The sequence below is a fragment of the Nycticebus coucang genome, chromosome 10, assembly GCF_027406575.1.
Source record: "Nycticebus coucang isolate mNycCou1 chromosome 10, mNycCou1.pri, whole genome shotgun sequence".
In the NCBI taxonomy this organism is placed as follows: Eukaryota; Metazoa; Chordata; class Mammalia; order Primates; family Lorisidae; genus Nycticebus; species Nycticebus coucang.
Window position 1 is genome coordinate 85,309,983 of NC_069789.1, and position 26,860 is coordinate 85,336,842.

A 26,860-nucleotide genomic window follows, 5' to 3' on the forward strand; every position below is an offset into this window, starting at 1 on the left:
TGTCAAGACCTACACTTATCTGTTGAATGCATCTTCTTTTTATGATACCTCTGTCACGGCCAATTTCAGGCGTCCATTGTGATCTGGGGCTGCCCTCTTATACAGTGGACTTCTTAGTGCTCTCCCACGCAGAACTGTCTATCTAATGTGAACTTCTGATCACTTTCCATCAAAATAATTTAATGGCTCTGTAGAATCTCTTGAATACCGTCTGAAGTCCTTAGCAAGCATTAGGAGGCAGTTTGTGATTCAATTTTGTCCTCACCTACATGGTTAGATAGTTACCACTCTACATCTTATACTCTATACTCTGAAATTTAACTCCTTGGACCTCTTCCAACACAACACATTGTCTCTCCTCCATCTGGCCCTTCACACTTCAAACTCACAGTCCCAAGAAGGTCTTCTCCCACATTTCTGCCATTGGCCAACTCCTACTAGTACTTCAAGTTTCTGCCCAAATACCACCAGCTGTCCAGAACCCTCCCTTACTTTGGGCCAACGCTGGTATTCCTTCATGTAACTCCCACTGTGTGTGTACACACCCCTTTTACAGCACACATCCATCACCTGTTATCACAGTTGTTTACTACCCTCTGGACAGGGAGAAATGCTTTTTCCTCTATGATATCCTAGGGCCTAGCTATGGTTGGTTTCCCGCTACAGAAAATGAATGAATGGATGAAAAGAATGGACAAATAAATGGATGGATTTGGCCTAAAAGTTCAGCCACTCACCTTGGAGGAGAACAATAACAGTTTTATTTCTTTTCTAGAATCAGGATTAAATCTGCTAACAAATGTGAATTCCTCATGCAATGCCTGGCACATCGTACACACTAAAAAAAAAAAAAGAAAAATACAATTTCTCTTTCTCTTACTTTCCAAATTGGTTCCTTCTTAATCTTCTACCTTCATCTAACTATTTGCAGTTACCTGTAGCCCAGGATTCAGAGAGCAGGGACTCTTGTGGAGTGAATCAACGGTGGAAAGTTAAAGCTTTTAAGAAATGGAGTTTAAAATGTCTGTCCTCATGGGTATTGGTCCTCATTCCTTTTGATTGAATATCTGATCATGTTCCTCCATTGTTGAAAATACTTTAATGGCTTACCATTGTTCTTGAAATGTGACCTTGCCTTATCATGACCTCCAAGGCCCAATGTCGCAGTCCTGCCTGCCTCTCACTCACTGTCTCTTTGCCCTCACTCTGTCCTCACAGGCTCACTTTTTTCAGTTTATTTTAGAAGTCAAGTTTCATCCAGGCTGGTCTTCTTCCTAATTTTTTTTTTGTTTGTTTTACCTGAAACACTACTCCAACTTTTGTGAACAAATAACTTTCGTTTTTAAATTTCAAATTAATATGAGGGTTCAAATTTTTAGGTTATATTGTTCTCACATCCAAAGTAAAGTTCAAGTCGTAGCAGAGCCCCTCACCCAGCGGGGTGTGCTGAACACCCTCACATTGTGCAGGTTAGGTGAGATCTCGTTAATTGCTCTCCCTCTCCTGCCAATCACCTTCCCCTCCCCCTTCTCTCCCCTCCCCCTTGCTAGACTGTATTTGTGTTTTATCATTTGTGTGGACATGTAATTGTTTATATTTTGGTTTCATATCAGTATTGAATACATTGGATTTTTTTTTCCCATTCTTGAGATAATTTACTAAGAAGAATGTGTTTCACCTCCATCCAGTAAATAGTAAAGTCTTCATGTTTTCTTATGGCTGAATAGTACTCCATGGTATACATATACCACAGTTTGTTAGTCCATTCATGGGCTGCAAACTAACCAAATAACTTTTGATCTATTTTCCAAAGCTCAGATAAAAAGGGCCTTCACAAAGCCCTCTATGAGACTGCCACCTTCCTCGTCCCTCCTGCCACCATATGCATTCACAGCATCTCACCCTTTTCCTTTGAAGTCTTTACCATGAGTGTGGCTATTTGATTATTTAGGCAACTTTTGCTTTTTGTAAGATTTGTGCACACAAGGGCCATATGTGTCTTGCGCATCACTGTGTCCTTAATGTTTAACTCAGTCACTGGCCCCTTGTGGTTGCTTGACAAATAATTGTTGATTGAAGACTCTCTAAGGCAGCAGTCACAATTTCTTTTCTATTTATTCTGCCTATCTCAAAGGAAGTTTCGTGGCATTCAAACAATGCATCTTTTGGTTGTAATATGGTTTCTTCAACCAGACAATACAGTAAGTTTTGCTGTGTACCAGGCTTAAAGCCTGAAGCTGGAGGATACAGTGTTCATTCAGAGTGCTTGATGAGCCGGAGATATACAGAGTTAAAACTCTGCACAAATGGGTGGTGCCTGTGGCTTAAAGGGGTAGGGTGCGGGCCCCATATGCCGGAAGTGGTTGGTTCAAACCCAGCCCCACCGGAAACTGCAAAAAAAAAAAAAAAAAAAAAAAAACCTCTGGACCTCTGGGTAGTATGTACATTTTAACAATGTTGATTCTCCCCAGCCATGAGCATGGTGTGTTTTTCCATTTGTTAACATTTTCAGCTATTTCTTTTCTTACAGTTTCATAGTTCTCTTTATAGAGATATTTCATGTCCTTTGTTAAATAAATTCCCAAATATTTCATCTTCTTTGGCACTACTGTGAATGGAATTGAGTCCTTAAGTGTTTTTTCAGCTTGACTATCGTTGATATATATAAAGGCTACCAAATTATGAATGTTGATTTTGTAACCTGAGACACTGCTGTATTCCTTGATCACTTCTAAGAGTTTTGTAGTAGAATCCCTGGTGTTTTCCAGATATACAATCATATCATCTGTGAAGAGTGAAAGTTTGATCTCTTCTGACCCTATATGGATACCCTTGATTGCCTTTTCTTCCCTAATTCCGATGGCTAAAACTTCCATTACAATGTTAAAGTGGAGAGGAGACAATGGGAAACTTTGCCTGGTTCCTGATCTGAGTGGAAATGATTTTAATTTAACTCCATTCAATACGATATTGGCTGTGGGTTTGCTGTAGATGGCCTCTATCAGTTTAAGAAATGTCCCTTTTTATCAATTTTCTTAAGTGTTCTGATCATGAAGGGATGCTGGATATTATCAAAAGCTTTTTCTGCATCAATTGACAGAATCGTATGTTCTTTGTTTTTTAATTTGTTTATGTGCTGAATTATATTTATAGATTTATGTTTTTTTAATGTTTATTTATTTTTATTAAACGATAGCTGTGTACATTACTATGATCGTGGGGCACCATACACTTGGTTCATAGATTGTTTGACACATTTTTATCACATTAGTTAACATAGCTTTTGTAGCATTTTCTTAGTTATTTTGCTAAGAACTTTACATTCCACATTTACTAGGATTCACATATACCCTTGTAAGATGCATCACAGGTGTAATCCCATTAATCCCCCTCCTTCCCCTTCCCTCCCCTCCCTTTCCCCTTTCTCCCTATTCTTAGGTTGTAACTGGGTTATAGTATATGGAACCAGCCTTGAGACCCTGGGATAAAACTGACTTGGTCATGATGTATAATTTGTTTGATGTGTTGCTGGATTCTGTTTGTTAGGATCTTGTTGAATATTTTTGCATCTATATTCATTAGTGAAATTGGTCTATAATTTTCTTTTCTTGTTGGGTCTTTTTCTGGTTTGGGGATCAGGTTGATGTTTGCTTCATAGAACGTGTTGGGTAGTCTTCCTTCTTTTTCTGCATTTTGGAACAGGTGGAGTAATATAGGTAGTAGCTCCTCTTTAAAGGTTTGGTAGAATTCTGACATGAAGCCATCTGGTCCAGGGCTTTTCTTTCTAGGGAGATTTTGTATGGTTGATGCTATTTCAGAACTTAATATAGGCCTGTTCAACATTTCCACTTGATTCTGGTTAAGTCTTGGAAGGTGATGTGCTTTCAAGTATTGGTCAATTTCCTTCAGATTTTCATATTTCTGAGAATAAAGTTTCTTGTAATATTCATTAAGGATTTTTTGAATTTCTGAGGAGTCTGTTGTTATTTCATCTTTGTCATTTCTGATTGATGAAATTAGGGATTTTACTCTTTTTTTCCTGGTTAGGTTAGCCAAAGGTTTATCTATTTTATTGACCTTTTCAAAAAACTAACTTTTTGATTTATTGATCTGTTGTATTATTCTTTTGTTTTCAATTTCATTAAATTCTGCTCTAATTTTGATTATTTCTTTTCTTCTACTGAGTTTGGGGTTGGAATGTTCTTTGTTTTCCAGTTGCTCGAGATGTCCCATTAAGTTGTTAACTTCCTTCTCTTTTCATTCTCTTGAGGAAGGCTTGCAGTGCTATAAATTTCCCTCTTAGGACTGCCTTTGCAGTATCCCAGAGGTTCTGATAATTTGTGTCTTCATTGTCATTTTGTTCCAAAAATTTGGCAATTTCCTTCTTAATCTCATCTATGACCCAGCTATCATTCAGCATAAGGTTCTTTAACTTCCATGTTTTTGTATGAGTATGCAGATTCTTGTTGTAACTCCAGTAAAATTAGCCCATATCACAGAATCCCAAGACCAGAGATGTTGGCGTGGATATGGAGAAAAGGGAACACTTCTACACTGCTGGTGGGAATGCAAATTAATACATTCCTTTTGGAAAGAGATATGGAGAACACTTAGAGATCTAAAAATACATCTGCCATTCAATCCTATAATTCCTCTAAGAATTATACCCAGAAGACCAAAAATCACATTATAACAAAGATACTTGTACCAGAATGTTTATTGTAGCCTAATTCATAATTGCTAAGTCATGGAAAAAGCCAAAGTGCCCATCAATCCACGAATGGATTAATAAATTGTGGTATATGTACACCATGGAATATTATGCAACCTTAAAGAAAGATGGAGACTTTACCTCTTTCATGTTTACATGGATGGAGCTGGAACATATTCTTCTTAGTAATGTATCTCAAGAATGGAAGAAAAAGTATCCAATGTACTCAGCCCTACTAAAACTAATTTATGGCTTTCACATGAAAGCTATAACCCAGTTATAACCTAAGAATATGGGAAAGGGGGAGACAGAGGGCAGGGAGAGGGAGGATGGGCAGAGGGTAGGTGATTGGTGGGATTACACCTATGGTGTATCTTACAAGGGTACATGTGAAACTTAGTAAATGTAGAATATAATTGTCTTAATACAATAGCTAAGAAAATGCCAGGAAGGCTATGTTAACCAGTGCGATGAAAATATGTCAAATGGTATATAAAACCAGTGTATGGTGTCCCATGATCGCATTAATGTACACAGCTATGATTTAATAAAAAAAAAAAAGAAAAGAAAAGAAAAACTCTGCACAAATTATAGTTATAATCAAACATTGCCTCCCATTCCCTGGGGCTTCAGTCTGAGGAGGGGGTCAGTTGTTCCAACTACTCTAACTTGGGCCTGTGTTATTTACATTCTGAAAGAATGGAACATAGATACTGGCTTTAGGTGTAATAATTTTGATTTTTGTAGAATTATCTTTTTTCTTTTTTCCCTTCCTTTCTCTCTTTTTTCTTTCTTTCTTTTTTTTTTTAGAGACAGAGTCTTACTTTATTGACCTCAATAGAGTGCTATGGCATCACAGCTCACAGCAACCTCCAACTCCTGGGTTTAGGTGATCCTCTTGCCTCAGCCACTCAAGTAGCTGGACTATAGATACCCGCTATAATGCCCAGCTATTTTTTTCTTACAGTTTGGCTGGAGCCGGCGCCCTACCCACTGAGGCACAGGCGCCGCCCTTCCCTTCCTTTTTCTTTTCCTTAGTTTTTCAACATTCTTAATATCTCCCCTCCCCCCTTTTTTTAATGTTTTGGTCTAAATTTTTCCAGTAGCTAGGTTTCCTTTCTCTGATTTACGAGTTAGGTGTGGATGTGCTGAGAGAGGAGCAGGGAGCAAGTAATCAGAAGAAACAGTTGAAACTTCAGAGGTTGCACTGACCCAGAGAAGAGGTTCCGACCTTAGGTATCTTGAACCGGCCAGGCTCCCTGGGGCAGATCCCACCCTCTGCCCTCCCCTGGGCTGGGGTCAATGCACTTGGGCTGCACCGAAGGGTCCATACCCCATCAGGATCCATCAACTCACCAGGGAATTGCCCTGTCACAACTTCTATTACCTCACTGTTCTAATTTTGGTCATTTTTGTCCTTTTATTTAGTGGTAAATATATCTGTGAAACCACTGAATGTAAAGAATTCTTCTAGGCTCTGTGATGGATACAAAACTCTACGGAAGACTCAACTCCATTATTCAAAGACAATAATAATTGCTAGCATTGATAGGTGACTAATGTATACCAGTACTATGCATATATTATTTTATTTGGCATATATTACTCCATTTAATTTTCATAGAAACTCTGTAAGGAAAGTGCTATTTTTATCTCATTTTGTCACTGAGAAAACTGAGTTCATGTAATTTGCTCAAGGCCATGGGACAGTGATGGGCAAAGTTGGAGCGCTCACCCAGGGGTACTGTACAGAGCACAGTTGCTGGACTGTGTGCTACATCACTTCTCCTGTTCATGATCTACTAAGAAAGAAATGTCTAATGCCTGGTCACAACTCAAGGCAGAATTGCATAAATATCATAAGCAGGATACAATATATGCTGAGAGAATGCAAAGGGATGGGGTGGGGAAGGCAGGTGACAGTACAGAGGAGGGTATTTTTTTGTTTGTTTGTTTCCTTTTTTTATTGTTGGGGAATAATTGGGGGTACAAAGAAATAGGTTACACTGCTTGCATTTGTTAGGTTAAGTCTCTCTTACAATTGTCTCCCACCCCCAAGAGGCATGTCACACACTGTAACTCCCCCTTTTCTCTCCACTTCCCCATTCCCTCACCCCCCACCATGTACTAGCATCAATTGTACTCGTATCAGAATTGAGTACATTGGATCCTTGCTTCTCCATTCTTGTGATGCTTTACTAAGAAGAATGTGTTCCACCTCTATCCAGGTTAACACAAAAGGTGTAAAGTCTCCATCTTTTTTAGTGGCTGAATAGTATTCCATTGTGTACATATACCACAGCTTGTTAATCCATTCCTGGATTGGTGGGCATTTGGGTTGTTTAATTGTAAATTGAGCTGTGATAAACAGTCTAGGGCTAGGTGCCTCTGGGAAGAGGGAAGAGTGGCCACCAGAAGACAAGAGATAGAGAGGTCATCATTCCTAGAGCCTGATGGAGTGGAAAATGAGGGAGATAGTGGCTGGAATGTGACTTGCTTCTCAGGTGACAACCCTTAACCACAGAAACAAGCTGTTATGCCAAAAGGAGAGGACACTCCTGATGTCATTTTGTCAGAAATAGTTCTTCCTGCCTAGAAATGGATACAGGGATAGTGGACCTTGTATGCCCCTTGGAAAGTACTGGGAATTTAATTGAATTCGGGAACATGGAGGACCCATGACTTACAAGGCTCCAGCTTCCCAGAAGCAATGTCCTAGACTTAAGAATTTTAGACCCCGAGGCGGAGCAAGATGGCAGCCGAGTAACAGCTTCCTTGCATCTGGGCACCGTCAGTCTGGGGATATAGGACTCCAGGCATCTCTGGCTGGTGGGATCTGCCTATCATCACTCCTGAGAGGATACAGGGAGTCAGCGAGAGACTTCTGGACCCCAAGAGGAGGACTAAAACAGTGGAAAACCGGCAAGTGGTCACGTGTGTTCAATCAGTCTAAACCCACCCGCAACTTCCACAGGCACGAGAACTTAAAGAGCAAGAGGAAGTGAAAGGAAAATTAGGGCAAGGAAACAGATAAAAGAAATCACTCATGAGGAAGAATCAGCAGAAAACTCCAGGCAACATGAAGAACCAGTCCAGAACAACCCCGCCAAGGGACCATGAGGTAGCTACTGCAGAGGATTCCACCTATAAAGAAATGTTAGGAATGACAGAAAGGGAATTTAGAATACACATGTTGAAAACAATGAAAGAAATGATGGAAACAATGAAGGAAATTGCTAATAAAGTAGAAAATAACCAAAAGGAAATTCAAAAACAGAATCAAATAAGAGATGAACGATATGAAGAATATAAAAAGGATATAGCAGAGCTGAAGGAAATGAAACGGTCAATCAGGGAACTTAAAGATGCAATGGAAAGTATCAGCAACAGGTTAGACCATGCAGAAGAAAGAATTTCAGAGGTAGAAGACAAAGTTTTTGAGATAACTCAGATAGTAAAAGAGGCAGAAAAGAAGAGAGAGAAAGCAGAACATTCACTGTCAGAATTATGGGACTTTATGAAGCGTTCCAACATACGAGTTATAGGAATTCCAGAAGGGGAAGAAGAATGCCCCAGAGGAATGGAAGCCATACTAGAGAATATTATAAAAGAAAATTTCCCAAATATCACCAAAGATTCTGACACACTGCTTTCAGAGGGCTATCGGACCCCAGGTCGCCTCAACTCTAACCGAGCTTCTCCAAGACACATTGTGATGAACCTGTCCAAAGTCAAGACAAAAGAAAAGATTCTGCAAGCTGTCAGGAGTAAGCGCCAGTTGACCTACAGGGGCAAATCCATCAGAGTGACCGCAGACATCTCTAATGAAACTTTCCAAGCAAGAAGACAATGGTCATCTACCTTGAATCTACTTAAACAGAACAATTTCCAGCCCAGAATTCTGTACCCTGCTAAGCTAAGCTTCAAAATTGACGGAGAAATCAAATCATTTACGGATATACAAACATTGAGGAAATTCGCCACAACAAGACCAGCTCTACAGGAAATACTTCAACCTGCTCTGCACACTGACCACCACAATGGATCAGCAGCAAAGTAAGAACTCAGAAATCAAAGGACAGAACCTAACCTCCACACTGGTGCAAAAGATAAAACTAAGCAATGGACTCTCACCAAATAAGACGAATAGAATACTACCACACTTATCAATTATCTCAATAAATGTTAATGGCTTGAATTCCCCACTGAAGAGACATAGATTGGCTGACGGGATTAAAAAACACAAGCCATCCATTTGCTGTCTGCAAGAAACACATCTGCCTTCAAAAGATAAATTAAAGTTCCGAGTCAAGGGTTGGAAGACAATTTTTCGGGCAAATGGAATTCAGAAGAAAAGAGGAGTTGCAATCTTATTTTCAGATACATGTGGATTTAAAGCAACTAAAGTCAAAAAGGACAAAGATGGTCACTTTATATTGGTCAAGGGAAAAATACAACAAGAAGACATTTCAATTCTAAATATCTATGCACCCAATTTAAATGTTCCCAGATTCTTGAAACAGACCTTACTCAGTCTGAGCAATATGATATCTGATAATACCATAATAACAGGGGACCTTAACACTCCTCTTAAAGAGCTGGACAGATCCTCTAAACAGAAATTAAACAAGGATATAAGAGACTTAAATGAGACCCTAGAACAACTGTGCTTGATAGACGCATATAGAACACTCCATCCCAAAGATAAAGAATATACATTCTTCTCATCACCCCATGGAACATTCTCCAAAATTGATCATATCCTGGGACACAAAACAAATATCAACAGAATCAAAAGAATTGAAATTTTACCTTGTATCTTCTCAGACCATAAGGCACTAAAGGTGGAACTCAACTCTGACAAAAATGCTCGACCCCACACAAAGGCATGGAAATTAAACAATCTTCTGTTGAATAACAGATGGGTGCAGGAAGAAATAAAACAGGAAATCATTAACTTCCTTGAGCATAACAACAATGAAGACACAAGCTACCAAAACCTGTGGGATACTGCAAAAGCAGTTTTGAGAGGAAAATTCATCGCTTTAGATGCCTACATTCGAAAAACAGAAAGAGAGCACATCAACAATCTCACAAGAGATCTTATGGAATTGGAAAAAGAAGAACAATCTAAGCCTAAACTCAGTAGAAGACAAGAAATATCCAAAATCAAATCAGAGATCAATGAAATTGAAAACAAAAGAATCATTTAGAAAATCAATGAAACAAGGAGTTGGTTTTTTGAAAAAATAAATAAAATAGATAAACCATTGGCCAGACTAACGAGGAATAGAAAAGTAAAATCTCTAGTAACCTCAATCAGAAATGATAAAGGGGAAATAACAACTGATCCCACAGAGATACAAGAGATCATCTCTGAATACTACCAGAAACTCTATGCCCAGAAATTTCACAATGTGAAAGAAATGGATCAATATTTGGAATCACACCCTCTCTCTAGACTCAGCCAGGAAGAAATAGAGCTCCTGAACAGACCAATATCAAGCACTGAGATCAAAGAAACAATACAAAATCTTCCAACCAAAAAATGCCCTGGTCCAGATGGCTTCACTCCAGAATTCTATCAAACCTTCAAGGAAGAGCTTATTCCTGTACTGCAGAAATTATTCCAAAAACTTGAGGAAGAAGGGATCTTCCCCAACACATTCTATGAAGCAAACATCACCCTGATACCAAAACCAGGAAAAAACCCAAACAAAAAGGAGAATTTCAGACCAATCTCACTCATGAATATAGACGCAAAAATTCTGAACAAAATCCTAGCCAATAGATTACAGCTTATCATCAAAAAAGTCATTCATCATGATCAAGTAGGCTTCATCCCAGGGATGCAAGGCTGGTTTAACATACGCAAGTCTATAAACGTTATCCACTATATTAACAGAGGCAAAAATAAAGATCACATGATCCTCTCAATAGATGCAGAAAAAGCGTTTGATAAAATCCAGCATCCTTTTCTAATTAGAACACTGAAGAGTATAGGCATAGGTGGCACATTTCTAAAACTGATTGAAGCTATCTATGACAAACCCACAGCCAATATTTTCCTGAATGGAGTAAAACTGAAAGCTTTTCCTCTTAGAACTGGAACCAGACAAGGTTGTCCTCTGTCACCTTTACTATTCAACGTAGTGCTGGAAGTTCTAGCCAATACAATTAGGCAAGACAAGGAAATAAAGGGAATCCAAATGGGAGCAGAGGAGGTCAAACTCTCCCTCTTTGCTGACGACATGATCTTATACTTAGAGAACCCCAAAGACTCAAACACAAGACTCCTAGAAGTCATCAAAAAATACAGTAATGTTTCAGGATATAAAATCAATGTCCACAAGTCAGTAGCCTTTGTGTACACCAATAACAGTCAAGATGAGAAGCTAATTAAGAACACAACTCCCTTCATCATAGTTTCAAAGAAAATGAAATATCTAGGAGTATACCTAATGAAGGCGGTGAAGGACCTCTATAAAGAAAACTATGAAATCCTCAGAAAGGAAATAGCAGAAGATATTAACAAATGGAAGAACATACCATGCTCATGGATGGGAAGAATCAACATTGTTAAAATGTCTATAGTTCCCAAAGCAATCTACCTATTCAATGCCATTCCTATCAAAATACTAACATCGTACTTTCAAGATTTGGAAAAAATGATTCTGCATTTTGTATGGAACCGGAAAAAAACCCGTATAGCTAAGGCAGTTCTCTGTAACAAAAATAAAGCTGGGGGCATCAGCATACCAGATTTTAGTCTGTACTACAAAGCCATAGTGCTCAAGACAGCATGGTACTGGCACAAAAACAGAGACATAGACACTTGGAATCGAATTGAAAACCAAGAAATGAAACTAACATTTTACAACCACCTAATCTTTGATAAACCAAACAAGAACATACCTTGGGGGAAAGACTCCCTATTCAATAAATGGTGTTGGGAGAACTGGATGTCTACATGTAAAAGACTGAAACTGGACCCACACCTTTCCCCAGTCACAAAAATTGATTCAAGATGGATAAAGGACTTAAACTTAAGGCATGAAACAATAAAAATCCTCCAAGAAAGCATAGGAAAAACACTGGAAGATATTGGCCTGGGGAAAGACTTCATGAAGAAGACTGCCATGGCAATTGCAACAACAACAAAAATAAACAAATGGGACTTCATTAAACTGAAAAGCTTCTGTACAGCTAAGGAGACAATAACCAAAGCAAAGAGACAACCTACACAATGGGAAAGGATATTTGCATAGTTTCAATCAGACAAAAGCTTGATAACTAGGATCTATAGAGAACTCAAATTAATCCACATGAAAAAAGCCAACAATCCCATATATCAATGGGCAAGAGACATGAATAGAACTTTCTCTAAAGACGACAGACGAATGGCTAACAAACACATGAAAAAATGTTCATCATCTCTATATATTAGAGAAATGCAAATCAAAACAACCCTGAGATATCATCTAACCCCAGTGAGAATGGCCCACATCACAAAATCTCAAAACTGCAGATGCTGGCGTGGATGTGGAGAGAAGGGAACACTTTTACACTGCTGGTGGGACTGCAAACTAGTACAATCTTTCTGGAAGGAAGTATGGAGAAACCTCAAAGCACTCAAGCTACACCTCCCATTTGATCCTGCAATCCCATTACTGGGCATCTACCCAGAAGGAAAGAAATCCTTTTATCATAAGGACACTTGTACTAGACTGTTGATTGCAGCTCAATTTACAATCGCCAAAATGTGGAAACAGCCTAAATGCCCACCAACCCAGGAATGGATTAACAAGCTGTGGTATATGTATACCATGGAATACTATTCAGCCATTAAAAAAAATGGAGACTTTACATCCTTCGTATTAACCTGGATGGACGTGGAAGACATTATTCTTAGTAAAGCATCACAAGAATGGAGAAGCATGAATCCTATGTACTCAATTTTGATATGAGGACAATTAATGACAATTATGGTTATGGGGGGAGAACAGAAAGAGGGAAGGAGGGAGATGGGTGGGGCCTTTGTGTGTGTCACACTTTATGGGGGCAAGACATGATTGCAAGAGGGACTTTACCTAACAATTGCAATCCGTGTAACCTGGCTTATTGTACCCTCAATGAATCCCCAACAATAAAAAAAAAAAAAAAAGTTTTGGCTGAAAGATCTGCAGTCAACCTAATATTTCTCATGCCCCCCCCAAAAATAAGAATTTTGGACCCCAAAATGTTGAAGTGGGTACATGGAAGTCATTTAGGGCCATGCAGACCCTTGGAGCTCTGCCTCTTGATTCTCATGGCCTAGCCCTGGCTTCCTTGCACTTACCCTTTCCTGTGCTCTCTTGTGCAGCTCTTGCAGGAGGCCACCATGAGCTCTCTGTGGTGCTCAGGGACGGGAGATGTCATCGAGGACTGGTGTCGGTGTGATTCCACTGCCTTTGGAGCCGACGGACTCCCCACCTGCGCACCGCTCCCGCAGCCTGTGTACGCTTCCCTTTCCCTGCGTCTCTCTTGTACAAACATCAGCATCAGCAACACCCCACAAGCAGATATTGAGTGTCTGCTATTTACAGATCAGTAGACAGGGTACCAGGGAACAGAAAGAGGAATATGAGAAAGTGCCTGCGTTCAGGGAGCTTGCAGTCCACCAGGGAGGCATGCATACAGATTGTGCTTAGTATAGGAGAAGCTGTGATTAATGTAACAAGCAACATTGGAAGAAAGTATGAAGAGAGAATGGCCGAGTCTGAATCTGGGAAATGATGAAGGCTTCATGAGGAGGTGGCAGGAAGTAGGACAGCATAGCGAGAAGATAATCAGGGTAAAAGTGCTGCTGCAGTTGGAGAGGTGAGAGGTCTCTATTGAGACTGTATAGATCTGAATCAACAACCAAAGTACTTCTCAAACTCTGGGTGCCAGGCAGCATTGAGCAGTTAGATACTGTTCATTTAATAGACAAGGAAAAGGTTCTGAATGGATTGGAGATTTTTTCCAAGGTGATACCGCAGGAAGCAGAGCCAGGGCTAAGAGGCATATTGTTAGCCATTGCAGTAAAGAAGGAAGAAAACCAAGAGATGATTTGGGGTAGAACCAACAGGACTCGGTGGCTGACTGACAGTTGGGGTGAGGAGGAAGGAGCAGTGGTGAGTGAACATAAGATGTATTCCTTTGTTGGCTGGAAAGATGAAAGAGACACAATTGAGGTTAAAAAAAGCATGAGAGGGGTGGTGCCTGTGGCTCAAAAGAGTAGGGCACTGGCCCCATATGCCGGAGGTGGTAGGTTCAAACCCAGCCCCAGCCAAAAACTGCAAAAAAAAAAAAAAGCATGAGAGCACACCCAGGTTTGCTGAGGAGGCCAGTTCCATTTGGGCTTGCTTAGAGTTATAGCAGTACGGTTCTGCAGAAAAGTTTGGTGTACAGACAGAAAGATAGTTTGGACCTCTGCAAAAAAGTAAACACTAGTGATAAGACCATTTCAGTCAGCACCAAACAAATGACAGGTGCAGCCACAGCTAGGAGAAAGGACCTACTGAACACTTCTGCAGCACCACAGTATCAGGTGGGAGGAGCAGAGGGCTGGAAATGACCATCAGGGGGTGTCTGCATTTGAATCGTGAAAAGGGTGAAGTGCTTCAAGGTGCCTGAGAATGAACATGCCCAGTCTCCTTCCCCTCAGTGAAAGACTAACCAGAACTGGGCAACCAGAGGGCCAGGCCTGAAGCAGGGGCCCTTCTTAGCCTCTGACATGGCATCTGCTTCAGGACTGAAGCCACAGAAATGCCAGGCCTGCTGGGAGGATGAGCTGGCAGAGCAGGAGCCAGGCAAAGGAAGCCCACAGCAAGAAACAGGCCCTGTGTCACTGGGGGCTAAGTAAGCAGGAGCAGCAGCTGCAGGAGGAAAGCAGCCACCGAGAGGCTGCCCTCTGGCCTAAGTGCAGGTGGGCAGTAAAGAGGCAAGACGGAGCCAGAGGAAAGCCGGGGAAGGGGGGAATGAATGGCGGCCAGTTGTTACAAGCTGCTGTCTTCTCTCCTCTGCTGTCTTCTTCTCTGGGTAGGAGGTTTTAGATGCACTAGCTGTTGGCTTCTTTCACTTTCTAGTCATGACTTGGATCTCTTGAGTAAAAAAAGAAGCAAGCTTACTGTTAATAAAAGTCCTTGCATTTATTGAAAAGGAAGCCACTAAGATAACTTGGTACTATTAGACTGATTGACCAGATCACTGAAAATGACCTTGGAGATCCAGCACTAGAGCTACCAAACAGTAATCGGGTGGACACAGATCCAGTCATTAGGTCTTAGGGCTTGTTTAATTTCTAAACCTACATTTACTAAACTTCAGACCAAAAGATCAAAGTGGGCTAAATTTTCATAAACAGGAAATGTCCATTAAAGACTTGACTTTTCTTGTCAACTCTGATCTCATCCTTCAGTAGCAGACCTTAGTTTCAGCTGGAAATAGAAATGCACTCTGGTTTTACACAAATCCGTGTAATCATATACAGTTCTGTTTCTCAGAAGAGGCTGGGTTTGGTCCATATTTTCACAGAAATTGAGTTCTCAGAAAATCTGAAGTCTTACTTACTGAAGCTTCCTAATGCTTTTTTCTTCAAAATAGCACTCTGCATATGACTCTAATTAATGAATTTGTCAATATCCATGCGTTTTGGGTCTATTCCATGTTTAATGTCATATGCAGGCTATGTACTCCTTCATAGTAAGCCATTTGCAGAAGGCCATGTGGTTTGTATTATTTTCCCCCAGTAGAATTCCTTACTGTTGTTCCCACAGCCTCCTATGATGTCTCATTGAAGTTCCTATCACATTTTCTAAATCACATGTATAATTACATATTTCTAGTGCCCACTCAGCTCCATAAGAGCAGAGGCTGAGGTGGGCTTGTGCACCACGGCATCCCCAGCCACAAGCTCATCCTTATAAGTGATGGGTGATTCATAGATGTTTGTGAAATAATCTGAAGATTGAAGATGGTTCAGAATGGTTCATTCACAGTGTCTTGGTCAGTGATTCTTGAAATCAGTGGTTCTAGGCACCTGGGAGGCTAGGGGAGAGAAGGAGGGCCAAGATTAGGGGTGGTCATGAGATAAGGGAACTAAGGATGAGGTGAATGGCAGGATACTTGTCAGGGAGGAAGGCTGGAGTGAGCAGAAACTGGGAGAATTCCCAGAACCCAGTGGTCTAGGAAGAAACAGCAAATTGGAAGCAAGAGGGAAACCTGAGACACATACAAGAAGTCAGAACAAGGCAGTGAATTGAAACCACTTGGACAGTTAGGAGATCCAGACCAGCAAATGTCAACAATGATTATTAAGTTTATACAAGGTAGAGAGAGGTATGAGACAGCAAAGCAAGACAGTGGTCAAAACAGACAACTTGCAAAGCATGAAGAGACTATGAAGTGGGAAAAGCAAGCAAAGGCCAGAATCAAGAGCCAGAATTCATAGACACCCAAGATCAAAGACAGAACCTGTGTGGGCAGATACAGATATCACCCCCTAAGGGGAATTGTGGTCAGCTTTTTCTTGCCTAGGGAACCCCCTCTAGAGCACTACTTCCACACAGGCTGTTCAAGGCCCAGCCAGCAGGGGGCCGGGGAAAGGTACATTAGCTCCCATAGCAAGAGGGGAAGCCAAGGTTTTCCCCCACCAGCAGAGCAGATCTTGACAACGTTACTGAAGCTAAATGAACTGTGGCGTTATTAGTGCGAGGTTCTCCTAAATACTGCTGTCAATAGGTCTTTACATGCACAGTATGTAGACATTCTCTTAATGTTTTCCAAGAGGAAATCCTGAATTATAATAGTTAGAAGCTATACCAAGTAGTACTACCCCCAAACCCTCCTCTGACCCATGCAACATGCATTCAATCATCTTTGCCTTCCCTACTTATTTATTTACAAACAGCAGTTGAGTTTCTAATGTGTAACAGGCACTTGATGCATAAAACATAGTTCTCAGAGATCCTCAAGAACCTTACTATCTAGTGCAGTAGTTCTCAACCTTCCAAGTGCTGCAGCCCTTTAATACAGTTCCTATGGATCGCGACCCACAGGTTGAGAACCGCTGATCTAGTGGATGAGACAGGCCCTCAAAGAGGTCATTTTTGTAGTTGATTGAAAAAGAAAAGTTTCCACTATAACAATTGAAAAGTGCCCAATGGTCACTGTTGGGTCCTCAGTCCATGTTCCTTTCTGTCTGCACATAGCCTGAGACTCTCCACAGTTCATGAGCCCAGCAGTACCCTCGTGGTCCTCGAATGGGAACACTCAGAGCCACCAATTGGGGTTCAGATTGTAGATTATCTTCTCCGTCAAGAGAAAGTCACTGACAGGATGGACCACTCTAAAGTGGAGACAGGTGAGCATCCTCTGCTTTATGGGCTAGTCTTGGTCCAAGGTGGTAAAAAATAAAAGAAAAATGCCCTGCCTTGCAGCTGGGCTCCAGGTCCTCAGTATCATCAGGGAATGCAGCAGAAGGAGGGAGGACGAGAAGCTGTTGCTTCTTCCAAGCAGCAGCCATCTTGTCCATTTAAGAATTTTTGTGTGGCGAGCAGCCAACAAAGTCTTGTTTTGATTTTGCTTTTCTTCTGGTTTATAAAAGAGGTGTCCATTTCATTGCCTCCAGGCATACTCACAAAGAAACAACAATACAGTATACTAGTTATCCTAGCCCACAATTAGGAAACAATCCTCTGCTAACCACTGCCATGATTACAGAAAAAAAAAAAAAAATTCCTTTGCTAATAACCCCCCTCCGGGCAAAAGCATGTGCAAACAGATGCCTTGCCCATGTCTTGTCCTAAAGCAAACTCTGCTTTTGTCAGTCCAGCTAAAAGAGGGAAACCTTAAAGGAGTGGAAACACCCCAAGAAAAACATTCCATGCTTTAGTAGTTCACTGTCTACACTTAGGAAATGTCAACATGGATAATCCCTGAAGTTTACACATGAGCTGTGGTCAGGAGCAGCATGGTGGCATCCACAATCTAATTCAGGGTAAATGGCTTCTTGTGAACCTATCACTGAGGCTTGGGGACGAATTCAGCTGTATTCAGGCCTAGAGAGCTGCCTACACCCTCAGGGGCCCTTTCCCTGTGTGCACAGGTATCACTAACATTTGACAGTGACCGTTGACCAGCATAGCTATTCTCTGTCCATGCCAGAAACATTTTATGAAAGAGCTGACAGATGTGGTTTGTGCATTGTGCCTTAGTTGTTTCTGAGCTAACTCTAGACAAAAGGCTCTAAACTGGTTAAATATGTAACAGCCAGAAAAGATCATTTCTTCTCATTTTCCTTTTTTCTACCAGGAATTTGAGAAGACTGGGGACTGAGCGATTTTAATGTTAAGTTCTATCAAGTTGATTCCATTTCCTCATTGCTTGGTCTTTGCTGTTTCTCACACCTATTCCATTCCTTCCCGTCTGGGCAGAAACGGTGCTGAGCTTTGTGGATGACATCATCTCTGGAGCAAAGTCTCCTTGTGCCATGCCATCCCAGGTGCCAGACAAGCAGTTCACCACCATTTCTCTGATCATACGATGCCTAGAACCGGACACCATTTACATGTGAGTAACACAACACACACCTGACTAGTGATCCCTTACCCTCAAAGTCCCAAAGCTTTTCACCAGTGTCTTCTTGTCACTTGAGCTCCCTTAGAACAGTGTTTTGCAACCTTTTTTATCTCATAGCACACTTTATCTGTAGTTAAACTTCTGTGGCACACTTATGTTGCTCAGGGGGAAAAAAAAAAAGAGTAAAAAAAAAAAGAATATACTTACTGTTGCTTTGAGCTTCTTTCGAAAATAATTTAATTAATGATCTTTAAAAGTTTCCAGGGCATACCAGTTGAAAATCCCTGCTTTAGAGACCCAGTACAAGATGTTGAGTCTCCAAAGTCTCATCCCAATTGGCATTATTAGAAAGAAATTTCTTGAGTGTTCAGACATAGGAATGGGAAAGATCTAGAAAGATAAAATAGTTCTGTTCCTCAAGGATTTTGCAACGTAGAGGGAAACATAAAAAAAAGAAAAAAGAAAAAAATTAGCTTTAACATAGACAGGATGAAATGAGTGTTAGATTGAAGTGCAAGTAACATGTTGTAAAAGAGAAAATAAAGAAGTAATTAATTCCAACTAGAGTGGGTATCATCCAAGCTGGGCTAGGTAGAATTTCACTAGGTAGAGGAATGCTGGGAATAACACACCAGGCTCCTGAAAAAGCAAGAGGAAAGGTGAAGAAGCAAGAAGGGAAATGTAGCAAATAGTCAAATAGGGCTGAAGCAGATGGTGAGTAAAAGGAAAAGGAAGCAAGTGAGACTGGGGAAACAATGACCACTGTCATTCAAAGGACACTATTATTATTTTTTTCTTTTTTGAGGGAAGGAGTAGGCTACCAAGAGTTCCATGTTAGAAAGCTAGCTCTGGTGGCATTGAAGTAATTTATAGAGGTTAGATACGGTCAGCATTTTTCTTTAAAGAAAATGCAGTGAACTATATCATGGCCTTTGGAACAGCCCTATTCTCTCTGTGAACTCTTCCCCATTTCTCCCTGTACTCTGGGAACCTTTGTAAACTATTTGTGAAGCAGAGATATAAAAGATGCCAAAAGAGGACAGATAGTGATAGAATCTAAGTCATGATGGAAAAAAATGGGCGCTAAGGCAGAATTCATAGTGATGTAGTTCTGGGACCTTTTGACCCCATCAGTATGAAAAACATTCAACAGTTTACAGATGAGGTCACAAGAATAGAGTCAGTGTTTCCAGAATAAATCATTTCCATTTCCACAGTTAAGGAGTTCAAAGATGAACAGCACTAGAAATGTGAATGGCACTGATTGCAAGATGAACTTGGATGTTCAGGCTGAGTTATCTTCCACACAGAAACAAGAGGTATAACTATGGGCTGTGCATGACGAAAGTAAAATACATAAAGACCAGCAATATTCTAGAGGATCTGGACAGTATATACAGACACCAGTGATAATGCTGAGACTATGGATGTCCACCTCCTTTTTCGGCAATACCACTGGTTCCATGACCCTCATCAGCTCTCTTGATAGGGGGCAGCTGCAGCCTTCATTGGGTGGGGGGACAGACTTTAGGAGTGCAGACTACTTAATATGCTGCAAGATGTCTCAAACTCAATGAAACTTGAATCGCCATTTACAATAAGGGCTCAACAATCCCAAGTTGTGACTAAGTCGCAGTTGGTAATTAGGGATTTCAGTTTCCTATGAGCAAGAGCCTGGTGTGGTGGTGTCAGGAGTGCCATCTCCTCACATCTGCCTGACTTGGCTCCATTTCGGATCAAAGACGGAGGCCAATACTTTCTTCCACTCCTGCTCTCCGTGATGATCTTCCAGTATTGCCTTTCTATGTCTTGCGAAACAAGAACCTTCCATCAATGTTGATAATTGAAGAAAATGGAGACAGTACACAGGGCAGAGGAATAAACGGCCTGTCCCCACTAGGTGGCGCTGCAGATCGTAAGGAGAAGGCCATGCTGGCGGCCTGAGAGCCGCTTTCCTCCCAGAGGAAGATCTAGGGAAACCCAGAACCACTCCTCCGGGTAGGAGGATCTCACTCCGCCCTGGAGTGAGATCTGAGAAAACGTGGGCCCAAAGCCTGCTTTTGTTTCTAACCACCAATTAGCAAGACACTTAAATTTTCTACAGCTAAGTTTTCTTACTATGAAACGAGAGGAGGGTGGCCTTTGTTTATGGACAGCTATGCGCGGGTGCTTTACACCCGTCGTCTCTGACAATCCTCCAACTCTGAGATGGGGTGATAGCTGAGGAAAGTGAGGTTCAACAACACTGAGGAACATCCCCAGTGTCACACAGCTAGTTATGTGGGGTTTCCATGCACTGCGCTTCACTCCCCGGCCACTGCAGGTCCATGAACTCATGATCCCATGTAGACGAACAAAGCTGGCCCCCAGCCTGCCACCCACAGCACCAGAGCTGCATTTCAGCTCAACTGCCAGCCCTGTCAGTCCGTGTATGACATGGCTCTGGCAAGGGTCTATAGCACAAAAAATGGTTAAGAGCCCCTTGCTGAAAGGGATCTTAAAATGTGTGTGGTCCGTCTTCATTCTATAGATGAGGAACTGAGGCCAGAGTGGAAAGGTGACCTGCCAGCTTGCCAGCCCTCTGCCCCTAAGTACAGCACATGCTCACAGGGGAGGTGCTGTCTTTTTAGCAAACAGGTAACTCAGGAGAAAGGGGAGCCAGATCCAGGGGGTCAGCAGAAACCACCCCTCCCGGAGGAGGAGGGAAGCAGGAAGGCAGAGACAGCAGCCCATTCTTGGCAGGAGGTTTAAGGGTCTTCCATGTATAGGTTTCAGGGTTTTCAGCCTGGAATCAAAGCTGGCGCTGGTCTGTGTTGTTGCACAGGCACATAGGTCCCCGTTAGAGACATCACCAGGTCACTAATCATGGACAGGACAGTCCCAGGCCACAGAAGTGGAAGGAACCCAGGAGCTTTGGACCAGCCATTACACTGGGCACAGAGCTTCTCTCTTCTTCCCAGTAACCCCAACTAACCCTCTGGCTGTCCTGTGAGGCCTCAGCGTAGCCATGATAAATGTAGCCACGAAGCCACAAAGCTATGAAGGAGAAGGCCTTCCTTGAATGACCACAGGCGGCATTTCCACATGATAATGTGGAAAGTGCTCCTGGGCAATCCCAGTGAAATAAATGAGCCACTTCTCTGGCCTAGAGGCAGACACTGCAGAGGAATGGCTCTGAGCCCAAGCTCTGTCCCTATTTAGAAGGCTAAGTGAAGCATGTCTTTTCATGATAACTGCCTCATATTAAAAGTAAAATATGCTATTAAAAATGGTGAGAGCTTGGGATCCTGAAGTTTGTACTAATTGCTTCATCATGGCAGTGTGAGAGTTAATGCGAGTGTAGACATTCTTGTGCCAACTCAGGATCCAATAGTTCAGCTAGAACTTACAGCAAGACCTTCCACAAAGCAGAGCTGGGGCAGGATTGGGGGTTGATTTGGGACTGACTGAGAGGCAGGGTCCATCTGACAATCAATGTGTTACCTAAAGCTTAGAAAATTTCCCTTTATAGCCCAGGGCAACTGCTAGAAATTAGAAGTCTGGGATTAAATGATGGTGGGCTACAAAGGTGGCTGGAACCCATCCATAGGCAATCTAGGACCAGTGGCCTTTTAACATGCTGGCAGGTGTGTTCCAGCACCTCCCACAGGGCTCCAGGAGGCAGACAGGAAAAGACCAAGCAGGCCTGGCTGCACAGGGACAGAGAATCAGACCGGGTGGACTGGGCAGTGGGAACTGGGCCCGGGCTCAGATGTACGGGTCAGACATGCAGCCGGGGGCAGGCATTGAAGGAAGAGAGGGAGCCCACTGTGAGGACCAGGGCACAGGGTCAGGCTTGTGGCGCAGCCCAGTGACCATTCTGGCCCCAGAGCATCATCCTCAGGGAAGAACAGGAGGATACCTCCTGACTCTGATGAAAGCTGACTGCTCTGGGTAGAGTTTTCCAGAAAGACCAAGCGATCCCATGTCTAGGGCCCTATTATCAGGCTCTCTACCAAAAGAAGGGGGCTCACTTGGGCCTCCGGAGAACAGTCCTATCAGGATTTGTAAGTCTATCATGACATTGTAAGTCTTTGGGCTTGCTCACTTCCTACTAGATGGAGGGGACACAGGTGTGATAGGGTACTTTGTCCCCTGTGGGAATCAGACAATAAGGTACACATTTGAAGTCTTCCCTGTGGGACCTCTGGGCTCATCCCTGAGGACCTCAGTTCAGGATGGTTTGGGGAAGGTGAGCAGAATAAATTGGCACCTGACCCGAGACTAGATTATGGGACTGGACTCAGAAACAGAGCTGGTTCTACACGGGGCTAATCAGATGCATCAGCTACAGGGTGTGGTGACCTCAGTCACAATCCTAGAAGTAGCACCAAGAAGCTGATGAGGTACATGGGGCCGAATAATGGAGACTTCCATGGCTTCCCTTGCTAGGGGCTGAGGCTCCCACTGGGAAGCTATATGAGGCTGGGTGCCAGGGGCCTGCCCAAACCATTGAGGAAAGGAATGGTGGCGAGAGAATTGTGGCAAGATCCTGGGGATCACAGCGGGGTCAGGGTTTAGCACTAGGCAAGACCATTGATCAGAACGCAGGAGCAGGCTCACAGCAGAAGACAGGTGGAGGAGGCGGAACCACCTTGTACAGACAAGAGGGAAGCTGCACGCTTGGTCCTGGCCCCACGGCAAGGTGGCCATGGAAGTCCCACAAGAGTCCAGCAGGTGTAGTCTGGCCTGCCGTGTCCTGAGTCAACTCGTCACATTTCAAGTCCCACCAGAGTAAGGCTGCTGGTGGGATGGAGCCTGCCTGTGTAAGGCTCCCATGACTCCAGCATGAGGATCTAGGGGAGGTAGATGGAGGACAAATTACATGTTGGGGTACACAGGCTCCCACCCTGACTATTCTCTGCTTGTCACTATGAGGAGAGGGAGTGTGGATGGAGGTTGTCTCTTTGTTGAGGAGAGACAGGTATGCCATCATCCGAGGCAGGTCTGGGGTTCCTGCCACATATTTCTTGGCAGGATCATAAGGCAGTTTCCACTGCTTTTGTTTCACCACTTCACCTGTTTCAAGCATGGCTGCCATTTACCTGGGCTACTCCGTCTCAGGGCGTCTCCCTCCCTTTCACCTCTCTTCCTCCCTGTAATTCCACCAAGAGGAATGGAAATCCATATTTGCCAATAAATGCAGCTGCCTATGGCAACACAGCAGAAGGAAAACAAGAAAGGCGGCATTCATGGTTTTCTATGGGCTGACCACATTGGCTATCAGAGGCCCTGGACACACAGACACCAGAGCTGATTGTCGCAATTGTACCCAGATTCTCCTCTGAAAAGCAGAAGCTGGAGTTCCTCTTTTTCTTCTCCATCCAGCTCCATGACCCAGGGAAGGATTTTATATTTAGCCTCTGATAGTTGGGTTTTCATCCTCTTCCTGAGAAGGCTCTTACAGTCTTATCACACTGTTGGGGGATCATGACATTTCCACGGACCATGGATTCTTGGTCTGCAGTGGGTAATGTGTCCGTGGAGCAGAGTGAGCTGTGTGCGAGGTATAAAGTGTCTAGCCATGCCTAGCCATAGGAGAGCTGAGAGACCCTCCGCTAGGGCTATCCTGCATCTCACTTTAAAGAGGGAAATTGTTCTCCATCCTGTGTGTAGAGGTACCGACTGAGCGCAGGACAAAACGGATGAGACAGAAGAGAACTAATGTGATTTATGCAGCGTCATGAATCCCACCCTGTCCCAGGTCTTCCTTGTCCGTTGTCAATCTCTTCTCATCCCACGGTGACTCACAGTGGTCTTAGTGTCCTCTCATCTCTGTCTTACAGATAAGAGAAAATAAAGCTGTTATTAGCTGTAGCTATAACTATAGCTAAAGTTAGCTATAAGTCCACATGTCTTCAGACCCAAGTTCTGGCCATTTGTTTCCAAAGATAGGCACTCTTTCCCTCAGCTCAGTGGCTGTCAAACACGGCCTGGCCTCAGAATTACCTGGAGGACTTGGTAAAGCACAGAGCTCTCATCGCTATTCCTGGAATCTCAAATTCAGTAGGTCTGGGGTTGGGACCTGAGCATTTTCACTGCCCACAAGGTCCCAGGTGATGCTGGTTTGGCGACCCTACCTGCACAGCCGGTGTCCTGTGCCCTGATGCTTTCTGTTATATAAAAACTCACGGCCAAGGAAGCAGGAGAGGCTAGAGACTGAATGCTTTCTGCCTGTGGTGATGGCATTTACTCTGCCTCAGGGTGACAAGAGCACCAGAACTGCAGAACCTTGGTCCCCAGCCACACTCTCTGATAACCTTGCCCTTCCTGCCCCTGCCAGGTTTACCCTGTGGGGAGTGGACAACACAGGACGGCGTTCCAGGCCAAGTGACGTGATTGTGAAGACCCCTTGTCCCGTGGTGGATGATGTCAAAGCTCAAGGTAAGAGGCAATGAGGTTAGCAGAGTCCACAAACCCAGGGGCCTTCCTCGCCAGGAGGAAAGAAGGACGGGGAGAGTCAAATGGAGCAATCTGGAGTTCAAGAGGGAAGGGGATGAATTCAAGGCCCAGCATAGAAGCACTGCCTTGCCACAGGTACTCCTCCTTGGCCTCTGCCCTCAGGCAGAAGCCCTCCTCACATCTCCTTATTCTACAAGAGTCCACTCATGAATCCCATGGGTCAAGGAGCCAGGAGGAGACGCTAATGAAACCCCTCAGCCATCTGTGGCCATACACCAGGAGCTTAGGTGTGTGGTGAATCACCTGTGACCTCTTCCCCCAGCATATCCGTGGGGTCACTTACTCTCTTTATTGGATTTTGTATATCTGAAAGGTTATTTTGGATTAAAACATGGAAAGCCTGCAGATTTGAAATGAATTACTAAATTACTCCTTCCCTAGCAAAGATGCATCAGAATCTTTAATTCTATATTAGAGTTATTTTGGGCCAGTTCTTCAGTACAGAATCATCGTCTTCAATACAAGCCCTCCCGCCCCAGGATGTGTCCTGGCTGACCAGGAAGGGTTTGTCTTCAGTGGACACACTGCACAGTGGGCTCACCTCTCACCGTCCTGCCACTCCCTGGTGGGTATGGACACTGCCCTCTCTTCTAAGGTTTTTTTTTTTTTTTGTAGAGACAGAGTCTCACTGTACCGCCCTCGGGTAGAGTGCCGTGGCGTCACACGGCTCACAGCAACCTCTAACTTTTGGGCTTACGCGATTCTCTTGCCTCAGCCTCCCGAGCAGCTGGGACTACAGGCGCCCGCCACAACGCCCGGCTATTTTTTTCTTGCAGTTTGGCCAGGGCTGGGTTTGAACCCGCCACCCTCGGCATATAGGGCCGGCGCCCTGCTCACTGAGCCACAGGCACCGCCTTCTTCTAAGGTTTTTATATCCCATCCACAACCGGAATTTTTGCATCATGATTACTACTTCTACAGGGCCCCAGCACTAATAAAAGTGATCTGATCAACCCCTAACTTGGTAAAAATGAACTGCTAACATTTGCAGATTAAAAGATGTTGACCGATGCTGGAAGCTTAGGCTGTGCAAGTGTCACTCCGAGAAACACTGTGGCCAATCTGCTTTGCTGACACCCCTCAGATCACTTTATCTGTAGCTCCTAAATCCAGTTCTATCAGAATAACCATGAGAGTCATAATTTCAGCATGTCTAAGGGTGACACCAAGATGATGCCAAGTCACAGGGGAGGAGTGAACTGAACTACTTTCATCCCACCCACTGATCTTGGAGCACTGTATAACTTCTGAAAGGATTTTCACACTTACTCTGCATGGCATGTTAAAAGCATGGTTATTTTCAACACAGACATCTGAGTTCATCAAGAGCCCTTCTTAAAACTCTTTAATGGATTGCTATTCCTCTCATACAAGAATATTTAATAGGCATATTATGACCTAAGTGGAGTGGTCCTTGCCCACTTCTCTAGAACCTTCTTGCCAACTCTCTTGGTCAGTTTCTGCATTCCAGCCTCCTGCCTTCCTCTGTGCCTTGCCTTTGCACGTGTTGGACCTGTCACCTGGAATGCTTTTAATCCTTTTCAGCTAATTAACTACTCTCAGTCTGAAGGTCTCAGATCAAGTGTCATTCCTCAGGCAAAAGAGGGCAGGCGCCATGGTTAAGTATGCGCACAGCTTCTTTCCTTCGAACATCGTTTGCTATTGTAATGTTATGTTCTGTGTGTCTACCTCCCTAGACAGCTTGGTGGGATCAGCACCTCCATCTCTCTTAGCCATACTCTGTCCCTAATAGCAGGAAGGCAGCATGGATGGTTAACTGGCTACAGAAGAACTCAGCCTCTGGAGTCAACAGCCCACATTCAAATTCCTCCTCCACCACTGGATTGCTTGATCTTGAGCCTGTGACTTCACCCATGCTTCAGTTTACTCATCTGTTACATGGAGGGGTACTCTAGCTACTAAGGTTCTAATTCAATTAAATCAGTTAATTAATTTAAAATAGTTAATTAATTAATAGTTAATTAAAACAGTTAATTAATTTAAAATAGAATTAAATCAGTTAATTAATTTAAAATAGTAAAAAAA

The 26,860-nt window shown here is 43.0% G+C and overlaps 1 protein-coding gene across 3 annotated transcripts in view; it reads left to right on the top strand.

The window, feature by feature from the left end:
- Positions 1–26,860, top strand: part of ASTN1 (astrotactin 1) — a 335,437-nt gene that overhangs the window by 290,471 nt on the left and 18,106 nt on the right. For all 3 annotated transcript variants that reach the window (XM_053607621.1, XM_053607622.1, XM_053607623.1), the window contains exons 18-21: positions 13,074–13,207; positions 16,945–17,096; positions 18,169–18,304; positions 24,636–24,736. In XM_053607621.1, coding sequence (XP_053463596.1) covers positions 13,074–13,207; positions 16,945–17,096; positions 18,169–18,304; positions 24,636–24,736 — 523 coding nt within the window. The remainder of the gene's footprint in view (positions 1–13,073; positions 13,208–16,944; positions 17,097–18,168; positions 18,305–24,635; positions 24,737–26,860) is intronic.